The sequence below is a fragment of the Haliotis rufescens genome, unplaced genomic scaffold (genome assembly GCF_023055435.1).
Source record: "Haliotis rufescens isolate VD_foot unplaced genomic scaffold, xgHalRufe1.0.p SCAF_45, whole genome shotgun sequence".
Taxonomy (NCBI): Eukaryota; Metazoa; Mollusca; class Gastropoda; order Lepetellida; family Haliotidae; genus Haliotis; species Haliotis rufescens.
In genome coordinates, this window is record NW_025964168.1 from 3,005,718 (window position 1) to 3,022,383 (window position 16,666).

At 39.4% G+C, this 16,666-nt stretch overlaps 1 protein-coding gene across 2 annotated transcripts; it reads left to right on the forward strand.

Moving 5' to 3' along the window:
* Window positions 1-794: 794 nt before the first annotated feature.
* LOC124145869 (centrosomal protein of 83 kDa-like) lies at window positions 795-10,716 on the forward strand. 2 transcript variants are annotated; one of them, XM_046515822.2, is made up of 12 exons: window positions 795-927; window positions 3,454-3,644; window positions 3,908-4,058; window positions 4,611-4,835; window positions 5,441-5,689; window positions 6,334-6,580; window positions 7,044-7,188; window positions 7,348-7,497; window positions 7,726-8,089; window positions 8,593-8,693; window positions 9,138-9,324; window positions 10,069-10,716. In XM_046515822.2, the coding sequence occupies exons 1-12, from the start codon at window positions 841-843 to the stop codon at window positions 10,306-10,308; spliced, it is 2,337 nt and encodes a 778-aa protein (XP_046371778.2). In that variant the 5' UTR covers window positions 795-840; the 3' UTR covers window positions 10,309-10,716. The 2 variants fall into 2 exon arrangements, with proteins under 2 accessions (XP_046371778.2, XP_046371779.2); XM_046515823.2 differs by lacking the exon at window positions 795-927 and adding an exon at window positions 1,053-1,196.
* Window positions 10,717-16,666: the final 5,950 nt, after the last annotated feature.

Here is a 16,666-nt window from a genome sequence, read left to right on the forward strand (position 1 = left end):
CCGAAGCAGATTCCATTGAGCGCAAAATGCTAACTAGCGTGAAAACCATGTGAATGGATCACTAAAAAAATCAGTGATGACACCACATCCAAACGTTCAACCCTGTTTACGCATTGCGTATTGCCAATGAATAATTTTGTTATAAAGTGTATTCGTATCACATTATATGCATTAATGAACAAATAGAATAATGTTTAAATCGTGAATACCAAGTGGCGTGTTTTCATGAATGAATTGAAAGTTACGCGTCTCATCGGCCATATTGCAACGGCAGCCTGTTTCAGCATTTAGACATTTTTTTTAATGAATGCTGGAAACGGGTGGGTATCGGGTGGTCAAGGTCCATTTCACAGGCGATTATGTTAATCGCACCCCGACATTAACCATTAGTTTGTCTAGTCCTGACTCGATTATTTAAAGGTATTCGACCGATACATATGGGTTTTTTTTTGATAAAGACGTTTCAATTTTTTAGGCAATTAATCGGTGATGTACTCTTTTTAGTATGCACGAAATGAGTCTTTTTACAAGATTGAGATAACGCACGACGATAAATCATTTGAGTAGTTCCTGAATATACATTATGTACAAACCCTGCTAAAACGAAGATAACTCCTTAATGGGAATTAAATTTGAAGCAAATTTACGTTATATTTTAATAGACAAGGTCAATGTTGGAGAACTAAACAGGAGAAAACAAAATAAATTGGTTAATTCACTAGAAATCACACATCCTCAGTACCACAAACAACGTCGCGGTGTGCATTCAAGAACGATAACTCAAATCCGGAAACATGGCGTACGCATGCGTAGCTTTACTGTTGTCAAGTTTGAACAGAAATGCAAAATGACTTGAGATATGGCTCTAGAACAACTAACGGAGCAGATATTGCTTTGTTGAAACATACGCAGTATCGATATCGCACGGTATGTTTACTAAACGGTGGTATTTATTATGTCAGTTAATTGATATGGCATACTTCAGTTGAATTATTTTCTGTGCGCTTTTCATGATGCGTCCAGGCATGTCGCCCTGAGCGATATCTGTCATACTCTGCGTTCAGTGGCATAACACAGTCTAGTCCCTCGCATTTGCGGACTTGATAGATATGCCATGTCATTTCGAAAACCTTCTTTGTGCATCTTTTTCGACCTGAAAACAGTATTGCAGTACCAGTGTAACGTTATCAGTAACGGTAGGTTTATATGTTATGGCCTATACTATAGGCGGATCCAGAGAGCGGGGTCTGGAAACACCACCCATATACATATATATATATACATACACACATGTATCTTTAGATCATACATTTTCAGACGGCCATGTTTATCGCGACTATTTGTGCTAGGCCTATAAGGGGGGCTGTAGCATCATGCAGACATTGTAAATACTCAGATGATGGCTTGTTTTGAAGCGAAAGTTGTCTTACATAAGTGAATGGTATGTTTTACAGTTATTCATGTGATAAGAGCGAAACTACACCTGTTTCTTAAGCGTCCGAAAACCCATAACGGCCTACCTTTAGAATACAGTACCACAAACTTTTCAAACACGTGACAGTACCCTATGACATAGTTTGTAGTATTTCGTTGCCATTCACACCGCCGAAACAATGCCCTGTGACATCAGGGGTCATCGAGTGTGCATAAGCTCCTCCCAGTGATCTATCATTCCCTATCATTTCTATACGCAATGTCATTTTACATACTTTTTTACTAAATATAGGCTGCGGCGGCGCATTTTATAGCGAGCACTAGTTTATGAAAGCACATTTATTTTCAATATATTTTTTATTTAGTTATTTTCGTGATTCAAGTGGCTAAAATGGTTATAAATCGGAACTAATATACATATATTAGTTTTTCGGTTCTTTAATTTTCATATTATGCACAAGAATGCAGTTTATTAGGTATATTATATTGGCGCTGAACATATCCAAATGTCGCCGGTGTTAGGTTAGGTTATTCCGAAATCTATCCTTAGCCCTTGGATCCCCTTTACGATCAATCACCCCTTTACAATGATTAGGGTTAGGTTCCCGTTTAGTGGCTATTAGATTACCTGAACTCTATCCTTAGCCCTTGGATCCCCTTTACAATCAATCACCCCTTTACGATCATTAGGGTTAGGTTCCTGTTTAGTGGCAGTTACAAATTCTATACCGGCTCCTAATATTCTTCACACAAAAACGTCGAGTCAAAAGGATGAAATATTTTGGCTACTGGAAACTGTCCTGGAACATTCACACAAGCCACTTTCACCTGCTACATTTTTTAGTACTGATTCAAAAGCGAACTCACCGTTGTGTCGTCACTGGCCATGCTTATTCCTCCCTCGTTCCGTACACTCATCCCCATCATCCTTACAGTGTTCCCTACCACATTTTTGCTGTCACAAAAATCACCCGATTGATTATTAAATACCATGTCATTCATGTGCACTCGTGGGTTCGACGTCTGATGCCTGGAGCTGTTTTCGCGCCATATCGGCTCATTCCTCACCACTCGGTATCTTGTAGATTACGGAATTGGACGAGTGTGACAAATGGCTTGGGATCATTCATAAGTGTACGTAGACTAAAGTCACGAGACACCTACCCGTAACCTTCATAAGTCGCATTCACCTATTCGACCCTTTTCGTTCAGTTCCGTAACGTCGTAGGCATGACAAGGTAAATTTACACTATGTTTCATAGTGTGGATGGTCAGTCGGTTAGCTCTCGGGCTAACAATCCGAAGGTCGCTGGTTCTCACAAAAACTGATTGCTTGTCTTTGAGACATGTGACCTACGGCAGAGATCGTCCTCATAAGGAGTTGTGGGACTGTATTCCAAAGGTGCTCCTCCATTACATGGGTACATATATATGTATCCCATTCAGTCAACACATTGATCAATGTGCCGGAAATAAAACACCAAATTTTGTGATATTCTCTTTTTACAAATGTGAAAATGATGCACTGAGAAAGATAAAAGAAAGTTAATGGTTTATATTTAATAAATATTTTGTGACTTAAAGGATACATGTCTTCAGACATAATTGATTATTTAATGAAATCTCTAAAGATCAGTTATCACAAGTCCAATGTAAATTCTATACAAAGTATGACTTGGTTAGATTTGAGTTTATTCCCTTTTTACAAATGTGAAAATGATGCACTGAGAAAGATAAAAGAAAGTTAATGGTTTATATTTAATAATTTTTTTGTGACTTAAAGGATACATGTCTTCAGCCATAATTGATTATTTAATGAAATCTCTAAAGATCAGTTATCACAAGTCCAATGTAAATTCTATACAAAGTATGACTTGGTTAGATTTGAGTTTAAAGCACATATTCCAATTTGCCCACGACACAGTTTTATGTATTTTATAAAAAGGAAAACTACATTCTAAATTTTCACTTGTGTAAAATTATAGCCAGCTTATCTCAAGTGCTGTTAATCTCTTTCAGGGTGCGGGCAGAAAGATGGCAACTGCTAGCTTCCTGGCCGGGAGTCCCTTGCAGGGGGGTGGGTCATCTCTTGCACAACAGCTGCCACAGCTGATGCAGGAAACAGAGTTGCAGAAGATGCTGACAGATGAACGGATGCGCAGTGAGCAACACAAAACCAACTACCAGCAGCTGAAAACAGAACACTCGAGGTGAGAGGATTAGGAAGGATTGTCATGCATTAACTATAAGGAGATCAATCATATTCAAATATGAGTTTTAAAGTATCACCTGCTTCATGCATTTTGTACTTGGTAATTTTTTTGGTCATTACATACGAGCATAGCTTCACATTACAGTTCTAACAATAATTAGGCCTATTAATTTGTGTTAGATGATATATTTGATACTCCTTAATGATCGTCTCATGTGACAATTTTTGATTTATTTATTATTCCTGTTTTGATGTGATCAGATTACAAGATGAGTACATGCAGCTACAAATGGAGGTCAAGAGCACAATTGAGGAGAGCCGCATCGTGCAGGAGAAGTACAAGAGCATGTTGGAGCAAACCAGGAGAGAACTTGTTGAGAGGACAGCTGAGATCGAGGAGCTTAGAGCCAAGGTCTGTAGCATGTCAGGGCAGTGGTTAACAGAGTAGTGATGGTGTCTGACCACCAGTCCATCAGTTGTAATCGTCATGTGGGATATCTCTGAAAATACTTCATTAATGATTATGATAATGCAAAATAGTTCATATAAGAAATTGTTTCTTTTTCAGATAAGTTTAACTCTGTGGTAATATGCTTTTGTGCACTGGTGCTGATTAAACTAAGATGCATGTACTACAGGAAAGATATTTTTGTGCACAGTGATGAGGATGAATATTGTGTATACATCTTTTAATGTTGTTTAAGTAGATACATTTGCCACAAGATCATAATGATGTTTATTATCATAATGCAGTGAAAGGAACACTGTTTCTGACTTAGGTGTTTGTCGGGTTATTTTGCCATGGAAAGTTAAAGATCTTAGGTTTGTTCATGTGGGTTTCAAAGTTGTAAATATCTACTTTCCTCCAATTTTAAATTTATGTTCTGTGATATAATTGAAATACTGCTCAAAGAGGCATTGAACCCAACTCTAGTGTAGTTTTCAATGCTGTCCCTTGTTACAGGTAGTGACCCCTCAGAGACTGGAGATTCTCAAGCTACAGGTGACGGAAGACCTGGAGAAGACATACCGGGATAAGTACTACAAGCAGGAGCAGGAGATTGAGGAATATCGCAACTCACTCAATAAAGTCCGATACGAGTTCTCCTTCCTGAAGTCTGAGTACGAGCATGACAAGCTGGAGAGTCAGAGAGTTGTGGAGGAGCTGAAGATGCAGCATGATGCAGAGGTAGGTCTGATGGGGTTGGCGTATAAGAAGAAATAAATGCAATTTGAAATTTTGAATAATAATGCATTTAGGATGGGATGTACCTCAACAGTTGCATCACAGATCTCATTGTGTCTTTGTGTTACTTAAGGACATGAGGGACAGACTGATATGGGTGACTGAAGCAAATGTGAATTACTGATATGAATTTAAAAATTCAGAGGATAGAGTGTGGTGTCCAGTTTTGTTACTTCTTTTTCTGGGGGTGGTAGGGTAGCCTAGTGGTCAATGCGTTACTTTTGTTACGCCAAATGCCTGGGTTCAATCGATTGCAGGAAGTGGGTGTTTCAACTGTATGGTCATGTTGTATGTTCTATGGCACTTTTGAGTTGTATCCCTTAAATATGTACCTGTGTTGGTCCATGTCTCTGCAAACCTAAGAAGTTATGTGATGCAAAAATGTAAAAAAAGAATTCCCCATATGGGTTCAATATGGGAAGCCCGTTATAATATTTGTTGTAATATTGCTACAAAGGATCAAAATCATGCTTACTCACCTTCTTTTCTGCTTTTATGGAATATGTATAATATTTAGAATACTGTTGTATGGTGTCTATTCCATATAGGTGACCAACCTCCGTAAAGAGCGGGACACGACAATCAATCGCATCACGACCGAGAACACGGCAGACTCTCAGAAGGTGCGAGTGTTACAGCGGGAGAATGCTCAGCTCCACCTCAAGCTGAAGAGTCTGCTGTCAGAGATGGAGGAGATCCGGGCTCAGAGGGAGAAGATAGGACTGGAGTCGGACAGTGTCACACGCATTCAGTCCAAACAGCTTTCAGAAAACACTGCAGTCATCAAGTCACTTGAGGTGGGGCATAATAGCTCAAACTGTCACTTTTTATATGCTCTGGTAAAATGTTCCACTGATTTAGTAGGTCAAGTCTTATGAGTTAGCTTCGCACACAGTGCAAGTAGCTGGAAAACAGGAAAGTATTGGAATATTTTTGGAAGGAAATATATGTGTGCATTGTCATACATGAAGGATATTTATTGATAAAAAACATGTTTATATGGCAGTAGTTGTAGCTCAGTGGTTAAGGTGTGTACTTGTCATGCAGACCTTGTCAGTAGTTCCTTGCTGTGCTATTGCTTGAATATTGCTAAAGGTGTTATTAAACTGTATGACCAGTGAAGATCTGGGGTAGAATAGGTCTTCAGCAACCCATGCTTGCCATAAAAGGCGACTATGCTTGTCGTAAGAGGCGACTAACGGGATCAGGTGTTCAGACTCGCTGACTTGGTTGATGCATGTCATTGTATCCCAATTGCATGGATCGATGCTCATGATGTCAATCACTGGATTGTCTGGTCCAGACTCGATTATTTACAGACTGATGTCATATAGCTGGAATATTTCTGAGTGTGGCGTTAAACAACAAACAAAATTAAGCTGTATTATATTAGAGTTGATGACACATCAACTTTTGTATAGAGGAAGGTTTTTGTTTGTAGGCTGAGAGGGAGTCCCTGCGTCGTCAGTCAGACAGCCTCCAGAGGGAGCTGTCTGGGACGGGGGAGACCCACAACCGCCTCACGGGGAAGATCCATGAGCTGGAGAAGGAGAACCTGGTGTTTAAGAACAGAGTGGAGGAGCTGACACACAAGAACAAGGTAGAGCTGACCAATCTGAAGATGGAGATGCTGAAACAGAGGGGAGATCTGGAGAGGGAGCGGGACAGGCTAGCTAACATGGTGGAAGGTGGGCAGAAATTGGCTATTGCTGACTTACTCTCTGTCTCTCAGTTGTAGTGGTTGACATGTTCCACAATATAGGACAAAAATGTTGATTCTACTTGTACCTTATGTCATTGCTATGTGGAGGTTTAGTTTTAAGAGGGACTTTACCAGATCTTACAGATTTCTTTACAAGATCTTACAAGATTGAAAGAAATTTTACTTGAGACCAGTGTTGTTGTGGGTATTTTTGTGTGCTGCCTGTTGTTCCTAAATGCCAATGGAGGTGTTTTCAGATCTTCATGCAGGGATGTATTATGTTGTAAAAGATCTGATTTTGATGAGATTGAAAGAAAGCACTGTCCTAAATTTTGTTTAGTCCATTTATTATTCACCCTAACCTCAGGGGTCTTCCTATAGGTTGATGTCAGTATATATTCTCAGTGGTTTCCATGCAAGCATGCTACAATACTTGTTACTTTCTACAGATATGCAGACCACCGTTGAAATCTCAGAGCATAAGATAGAGCAGCAGAGCCTGGCCCTAGAGGAGAAGGAGCGCGAGGCCGTGAGACGGGTGCAGGCCGCCAGGGAGGAGGAGTTCACCAAGTTCACACAAGCTGAGAATGAAAAGTCAGTCTCTTGTCCTCCATTTAAGATTTTAATAATAATCACCATTCAAATTTGGGAATATTTGTTTGTTTAAAATAGGCACAATGTGGATTTGAATATTGATGGGTATGTGCATGATATCACCTTCCCTGTTAATATCATTTTATTGATTTATTCAAGATTGGAGTTGGAAGCTAAGCTTCAAGAAGTAGACAGAAAAAAGATTGACGAGGAAGCTGCAAGACATGTTGCACAGGAGCGTATGGGAGAAAGAATAGCAGCAGCCAACAGTGCTCGCGATTCAGCGGAGAAGGAACTACTAGTGCTCAAGTAAGGACTTGTTAAGATGCCTCTTTTCTTTGTTGGGCCACATTCCTATTCATTGCTTTCTGATTCAAAATTGCTTTTTTGAAATCAAAATTATTTTTGCTATTTCTACTAACCCACCTTTGCATATGGAGCATTTAATCTTTTAACTCAAGAAGAAAACCTTTGTTATCAGGTTATTATTTTATGTACCAGTATACTACATATGACTGATTGTGATTTTGTTTCCAGGACACGAATACATAATTTCGAGTCTCTTCAAAGTCAGTTGGAGAGAGAAAGAGGAGAAAATTCTGATCTTAAGAGTAAAATCAGCAAGCTTGAAGATGAGTTGGGTGGATTCCTAGGAAATGAACATGACATGACTGATCAAGTTATAAAGTTAAGGAATCAAAACGAGTTGTTGAAAGACGAACTAAGATTAACGCAGGATCAGATGGTGAAGATTCAGGACAACCATGATCGTATTGTGGCCCAGCAGAGGGCAGCACTGGTGGATGAAAAGACACAGCTAGGGTTAAGGGTTCAGGACTTGGAGGAGAAGTACAGCAATGCTCATTCTAAACTACAGAAAGCAGCATCTATTCATAAAAAGGTGAGACAGTGAGTCACAGTTGTAGCACTGCAGTTTCTGCCACTACAGTTTGTTTTATGTTTTGTTGATCTTCAAATATAAGCCCTGATCCAGAGATATATAAAGGCAAAATGATCTCGGCATTCATGCAATATCAATGTACGTTCCAGCATACGTTTGTTTTTAATGGGTGGATATGCTGTCACACATTTTCAGTTGTGTATTTGCATGAGCAGTTGTCATTGAAACAATCTCCTATGATACATAAGATACCAAATGTAAACTTTTGCTTTTAAAATCAGTGAGGAAAAGGAAGTTTCAGAGGAGTAATGAGGAGGTTGTATATGACATTAGCGGTATATTCTTTTGGAACACATTAAAGAGTGTTTCTCTGCCATTTACTAGTATGAGTCTTCTTTGTTTGCATGTTTTGGTTAATTAACATCGCCATGATTTTCTGTGTTGGATAAAGTTTGTGTTTGTATCCTGACTGAAGGTATGACAGTTGTTTGTTTTCTCTGCAGTACAAGAAAAAGCATCACAGGGTTACAGAACACCTCCGAGAAAAACTGCAAGTGCTTGATGCTAAGAACACAGAGCTAGACCTAGAGAAACAGGCACTTTCGTAAGGAGACATTTTTCAGTTGTTCAACTTATTATCAATATATGTCTACTTTGATTATGATTGTGAGAGATGGGCCGCACTACAGCCAGGAACATTGAACTGGAACAGTCTTCAACTTGAGCCCCTAGACAAAGTCAGAGTCTAGTAGGGTTCTGTTCTGTCCAGATAGCTCACCTATAGAAGCTAAAAATAGCTGTTATAATTACATAAACTGAAAAAGATGCCAAGACTCAATGTTCAGTCTTCAGGCTAGTGTTTCGCACATATTGCCAAAAATGTGAGATCTGACTTTGTGTGAAGTTGGTTTGAGATAGTGTGTCTGTTTTTCTCCATGAGAGCTGTTGTTATATATACTTTCACAGGCATCTCGGTTACAGCTGATTTTATTTATACTTCCACAGGTAGTGTTTTTCTCGATGACAGCTGTTATATATTCTTCCACAGGCGCTGTGTCCCCCAGGATGCTTATAACCGTCTCAAGAAGCAGTGGAAGGACTTGTACCGGCGCCACCAGGAGTTCCGGGCCATGTTGCTACCCGGTGTCAGGCACGTCAACATAGGGGACAAATCCTTTGCCACCATCAATATGCCCTTTGATGCCTCACTGCCAAACTGGAGTGTCTTAGATTTGGTGAGATATAATTATCAAATTTGAATGTAGAGTGTGTAGATTAATCATACACCAATGAACACTTTGTATTTGTGGGTTGTTATAACAGTTTGTACACTTTGGTGTAAAACCCCATTTTCCCAATCAATTATTGACTGCAGTCATTGCCTAACATAAATACATTGCAAGCAGCAACATTTCAGAAGGTGATCTTTGTGCTAAGACAGCCATGATTACAGAACTTTACATTGTCTTATTACATCAAGTTTATTGCCAGGGATAATATGACAATGTTAAGGTGCTCACACATCACAAATTTAGCTCTGTGTCTGTGTTGGAAGTTTTGAAGTTACAGCATGGTAAAAATCGTTGACATGTTGACATACCGTATTCAATGCAATAAGCGCCCAGGGCACTCTCAAAATTAGAAATAGGGGACTCTTATTAGAATATTATTTTGGTGAAAAAAACAGAGTTGAAAGATAGATTTCGTGGTTATGGTGACAGCCTGAAATGTTTATGTACGACAGATATATTTTTCCAGAATTTAATTCCCCATAATTAAGGGTGCATATAACACATGACTGTGCATTATACGCGAATAAATAAGTCTTGTATACATTGATCAATTGGAAGGGGTGCTAATTGGGATTGTTCACTAGCCAATATATCAGCAAATATCGCTGTGGGCGCTTATTACGTCGAATACGGTAACTGTGGTTGTTGGGGCATTCTTTCAACTTTGTTCATTTGTGCTGGTGACAGGAGCGAGAACACCAGGATGACCTACGACTGCTGAAGCGGCGCCTGGACACTCTGGACGACACACAGAGGCAACAGCTGCAGGAGCTGACTGAGATCACTAACAAGTCCTTCCGCCAGTCACAATTTGACGGCCATGCTACGCTGACCAAGGCTGACCTTGATAGTCGGAGTACACTTCGAGACAATGTGGAGGACTCCAGAGAAAAGGCAGATGAAGAAAAGGCCTCCATGTCCATGTGATCCTTAACAACTCAAATTACAGATCAATAATTTTCATTCTCTTTAGATGAATCGGTTATACTTTTTAGAATTTCTACATCTTTAAAATATATTAAAAAGTGTTGCTAAGAATGTCTATATTATCTCAGGTTCTTTTATCTTATTGCTTATAAAACGGTATTGTGTCATCTTTTTAAGTGCCTATTTACTCTTCCCACTCAGTTTTTCAGGGTATCTGAGAGGCAACTGTATGTTCGGATGGTATCCCTTTGTGTCTGGATTCATTAGATCTGGACGTGTATTGCTATTTTATTCAGTGAAGTGAAACTGAAAGTGATGAAACATGGGGCAGAATGAAATTGTTTTGTATGTCATTGTTATATTATATATATTGTAATATATGTATAGATAAAATCAAATATGTCTGAATGAGTGTGTTTTTTTAAAGTTTTTGACCAACAGAAAGAATGAGAATTTTCACAAGGGGGGAGAACTTGAGATGAACTAAATGCCATTTTCATCACATCTGCTCTCCATCAGGATCCCAGGAAGATCCCTTCCATCCAGTGTTTGTTGTAAAGAGGACAGGGGTGGTCAGTTAGCCTAGTGGTTAAAGCGTTCGCTCCTCATGCCGAAGACCCGGGTTCGATTCCCGACATGGGTACAATGTGTGAAGCCCATTTGTGGTGTCCCCTGCCATGATATTGCTGGAATATTGCTAAAAGCAGCCTAAAACCATACTCACTCACTCACTCACTCACTGTAAAGAAGACAATGTAGTCACACACTGTGACCAATCTCATCATAGTCAGTGTTCACGCTTGCTCCACAAAGATCTGAGAACATCCAGTTACAGGTTAACCTCTAAAACATAGGGCATTCCAAACAACAGTTATGGGCTGTGTGTCTTAATGCTGGACATCGTTTATCTGTCACTTCAATGGGATAAGCATTTGAAAAGAAAGACACTTTCCATAGCCTGTGGGAAGTACTGCCATACAATCTTGGCCATCTATTAAACACTCCAAAATTGTCTCTTGTTCAGTTTTCAAATGTTGAATGGAGATCTAGTGCTGATTGTTGACTTCCTGTAAGTCGTTTCATTGGTCAGTTTAAGTTCGTGAAAGGTTCATATCTGATGTTACCTGTAATGGGATGATTTGTTTATTGTTTAAAGCCGCACTCAGCAATATTCCATCTATATGACCGCTGTAAATAATTCTGGACCAGACGATCCAGTGGTTGACATCATAAGCATTGATGTACGTAATTGGGACACGATGACATGCATCAGCGAAGTCAGTGAGCCTGACCACCCGATCCCGTTGGTCGCCTCTTGCAACAAGTATAATCGCCATTTATGGCATAATGGGATGTCATCAGATCTTTCAGTGAGATTTATTCTGTGACTGTCCTGATGGCAGCGATCTTTTCTTTTTTTAACAAATTACAAACTCATCTCTAATATATGAAAAACAGTTTATTCCTATTCTGCAGTAAATATGTTATTTCAACATGTGAAAAGTTGCATTGTTACGTCACACTCAGTTCAACAAAGAAACACCTCAAACTGGGTTGTTGGGCATGTAGCCCTTGAAGGTTCTGTACAGGTGATAAGTAGCATCAGGCAGGGAGCGCTGTACATATGAAGACTTAACTACAGATCCAAACCAGCACTTTACAATACATATGACAGACAAATGTTCATGTCATACAATTGGGGGAGGGATGGTTTATGAAATGAAAGACAATTCTTAAAAAGGGAAAATGATCTAATTCAAGGAATGACAATTATTTCTACAAATACAAAGTAGCCGTAGACACAAATACACAGAGAATCTCACCGGAGTGTCTTTTGATATCAAATATATCAACACTAGTCCATAGCTTGCCGAGGATTTTTGCCACTTTTATCAATGAGTGTTGATATATTTGATATCAAAAGACACTCGGGTGAGATTTTATTTATCATCCAACATCATTCTCACAACTTTTTCAATTTGTAGACAGTAATTAGCAGTGTCTTCAGTGTAAAAAGTACTGCTTATAGCTTTAGTAGCAGAGCCATTAGTGATGTCATTTGATAGTGACGTCATGGTAATCAGTCATGTCACAATGGTCTGCAAAGCATTGTAATGTAATTTCAATGCAGCAATATCTACAGTGTAGATATAGCTTGATCTCATCCAAGCGATATCTCCTGTGGGAGCCAGTTTTGGATGATAAATTCTTCATATGACAACACTTTGTGCATTTTCACAAGATAACTTGGACAAAGAGTTGAAAAAATCTTCACAATATGTATGCATTACTACAAAGAAGTTGCAATCAACAGTACATATCTTTCAGTTTCTGAATACCTCTCAGATGCATGAACTTCTGAACACATATACAGGAAACTGGGTTTCATCGTAGGGGTCCACACAAATTACACCCCTAAGGCCTCCCCACCCACACCCACACACCCCCCCCCCCCCCCACACACACACACTCAGCTTGTATTACTTAGGACATTTATGGACATTCTCCACAGTATCCTCCACGAGTGAGTGTTTGTTGTTTAACACTGCACTTAGCAATGTCCAAGCTATATGACAGCGGTCTGTATATAATCGAGTCTGGACCAGACAATTCAGTGATTGACATCATGAGCATCGATCCACGCAGTTGAGATACGATGACATGCATCAACCAAGTCAGCGCGCCTGACCACCTGATCCCGCTAGTTGCCTTTTACAACAAGCATCGGTTGCTGAAGACCTATTCTATCCCGGATCTTCACGGGTCCCCAACTGTAATAACAAACTAACATTCACTTTAATAACCACCCGATATTGACATTAATAACCACCTGATACTGACATTAATAACCACCTGCTTCTTACTTTAATAACCACCCGATACTGACATTAATAACCACCTGATTCTTACTTAAATAACCACCCAATTTTGACATTAATAACCACCTGATACTGACATTAATAACCACCCAATTCACACTTTCATAACCACCCAATTCTCATTTTAATAACCACCCGATACACACTTTAATAACCACCCAATACACACTTAAATAACCACCGGTCCTCACTTTAATAACCATCGATCCTAACTTTAATAAATACCGATCCTAACTTTAATAACCACCCAATACACACTTTAATAACCACCAATCCTCACTTTAATAACTACCGATCCTCACTTTAATAACCACCCAATACACACTTTAATAACCACCAATCCTCACTTTAATATACACTTCACAACATTACTCCCAGTCTCACAGAAACATGATCATATGAACAGTTACAAAAACATAGAGCATATGAAGTTACAACTCGGCGATTCCACAGAAGAATCTTTAATCTGCAGACATTGCATGTGACAAATACACCACACCATATCAACTTATATTTAACTCCCATAAGAATCTTCAGAACAAATGGGAATCTTGATAAAATCCTGGTTGCAGCTTATGAAACTTGCTCAGTTTCTAATAAGACAAATATACCACATATCTATGAGAAAATACCACACCTGGGCCACTCTATTGGCATGTTTTAAGTGCTGACCTGTTGCCCATATGGTTCAATCCTTACTTGATTGACTCCACATGACCGAATGATTGAGTGAGCGACTGAGTATGTTTTTTTGCCGCCTTTAGCAAGATCACAGCAGGGGACACTGGAAAATGGGCTTCACACATTGTACCCATGTGGGGAAATGAACCCAGATCTTCGGAGTAACGAGCCAACACTTTAACCAGTAGGCTACCCCACCGCCCCTACCGAATGAGTGAGTTTGGTTTAATGTCGCTTTGAACAGTTTTTCAGTAATATTCTGCTATGTTAGCTTAATGTTTACCATTTTGCTGAAACTCGAAAGTTAACTCAAAGAAGTGACCAAGTACAGCAAACATAAATCTACTTCTCAATGTTTGATGGGGACACTAAGGTATTTCATATCTACACAGACGTATTCTATGCATTTAGCCGATCTCATAATAATCACATCTTTTTAACTTCTACTTTGCTACAGTGACGCTCTTTATGACAACACATCCGTTGCAGGTTGCAAACTGAGCAAACTGTGACTGCCCAATCCAAATCTCTCTTGGCTCTTTAGCCAATCAAATGTCAGTGTTCTAAAACAAGTGGATTCATTTCTTTACCACTTAATTCGGATATTTCGATCTTAGCAAAAGATAACAGCCACAGCAGACAAATATCACTTTCATAAAATGCCCTAAGTTCTTACAAGTATCCCCAAATTAAAAACAGAAACACTTATTATGCTTATTCTCTAAGATCTGAATTTCATACACATGAAGGCGCATTATGTTTACTTTAAGTCAGGAGTTGTTTGTTGCTGTTACTATTATGACTCTTGCAGCTACAGCCCCGACATCACAGATGGTTGAGTGCAGAGTTGCTAAAACAAACATTACCATGGTTATGAATACACAATGCCATTTAGAAAGTGGTCAAATGTAACAAATGTTATATTTGGGATAACACTTTCTTAGTAAAGTACAGATTCTCGTACTTTTTGGGGGGACTCAGACCAAAAAAAGTACGAGATTCTGTACTTTACTAAGAAAGTGTTATCCCAAATATAACATTTGTTACATTACCATGGTTACCACGGTAAAACAACTATTCAGATTGTTGACAAAATATAGTAACATCTGCCGTCAATTACGTGCTGACGAGGTTGCCTCTGGTTAATACGATTGTTAAATTGTGTCTGTACCTGTACATAGCAACATGCATAAAAGATAAACAGTAAACTACGGTTATAACCAACTCAAGGGACCACTAGTATCAGTTCGTTATAACCGTAGTTCGTTATAAGCATTTCAACTGTCAGACATCTTGGATCAAGTCATGTGACCGCATCATGTGACTTGATAAACTGTTTTAAATATCCAGCTCAAAGGCTATAGCCCAATCACCGTTTAACTATTGTTAATTGAGGGTGTAAATTGAGGACAAGGTGTCGGTATTTAATCCATTAATCACCTGCCTTCAATTGCTCACTGCCACTTTAAATAACCACCTGTGGCCATGGATGCTCTGATAGGCTGATTGTTGACACGTGAACAGTTCAGAGATTAACAGTTCATTATAAACATAAACATTGTCGTTGAAGGAGTACACCCGGGACTACAAAATCAGTTTGCCATATCCATCTTTTCGTTATAAGCATGTTCGTTATATCCATCAAGTTTATATGAGAAAATATACAGCAAATGGCCAGGACCAAAAATACAGTTTGTTATATCCATCAGTTCGTAACAGGTATGTTCATTTTAAATGTAGATCACTGTAGTCATACCATCCTGTTTATAGGTTTGTATAGACATGCACATCCAGACAGAAGCACAGCGCCATGATGTCCATACATAGGATGTGTATGGAACAGGTACTAAGTCCTTGAATAATGTTGATCTTCCACAATCAAAAGTTCACACCGGTAATTGAGTGAGTGCGCATTGGGTTTAATGCCACTTTCAACAGTTTTACAGTTATATCACAACGTGTGAGCTTAAGAGGGAGGGAAGCTCGAAGTGACAAGGGTCTCAGACTTTTACCACTTGGTGAAACCCATAACCACGGGTATGGCGCTGACAAACCTAGAAACATAATCAGGATGCACCGAGATTTGAAACCACAATCATAGGTTTCTGGCTTGGCCATGGGAAGCAACTCTGCAGAGTGAATTGCAGAGCCTTAGACGACTGGGCCCCACCAGGCTTCCCTCAATGAATTAGAGACAGACTACCATGTTAGGAGTGCCGCACACGGCAAAATGGTCTCAAAAAGACATTTAACTTTTCTGATTAAAGAGTTCAAAGAAAATATATAACCCTCAAGCACATCAAGTATACTGAGGCTGCATAATTCGACAGTCATCATGACTAGAAAAGAAAAACAAACCTAGTCTTGGCACAGGCGCCTCATCAAACAACTACAGACATATTGTCTGATTATAAATGCAATCAATGTTGAAACATCTTAAACAAATAGTTGATGGGACATCTGACAAGCAAAAACATACTTTGTGTTTGGATGATGAACACATTTTGAAGATGAGTGAGTTGGGTTTCACGCTGCTTTTTAACAGTATTCCAGTTATATCATGGCTTGTCAGCTTAATGTGGAATGAGTGATGCAGGTCTCAGACATTTACCACTTCGGTGAAACCCATGAGCACGGATATGGTGCTGACAACCTAGAAACATAATCAGGGCAAACCCGGATTCGAACCCACAATCATAGGTTTCTGGCGTGCCCAAGTGACGCAACCCTGCACAGGGAATCATGGCGTCTTAGACGACTGGGCCACCCGTGCCCCTATTTTGAAGATGAAGTTCAGG

Excerpts from the sequence above, each read along its gene's own strand:
- LOC124145869 (XM_046515822.2), top strand. The coding sequence starts at position 841 with ATGCAAAATGACTTGAGATATGGCTCTAGAACAACTAACGGAGCAGAT. Across the intron at positions 8,090-8,592 it reads CAGCATCTATTCATAAAAAG|TACAAGAAAAAGCATCACAG; the intron begins GTGAGACAGTGA and ends TTTTCTCTGCAG. Across the intron at positions 9,325-10,068 it reads ACTGGAGTGTCTTAGATTTG|GAGCGAGAACACCAGGATGA; the intron begins GTGAGATATAAT and ends TGCTGGTGACAG.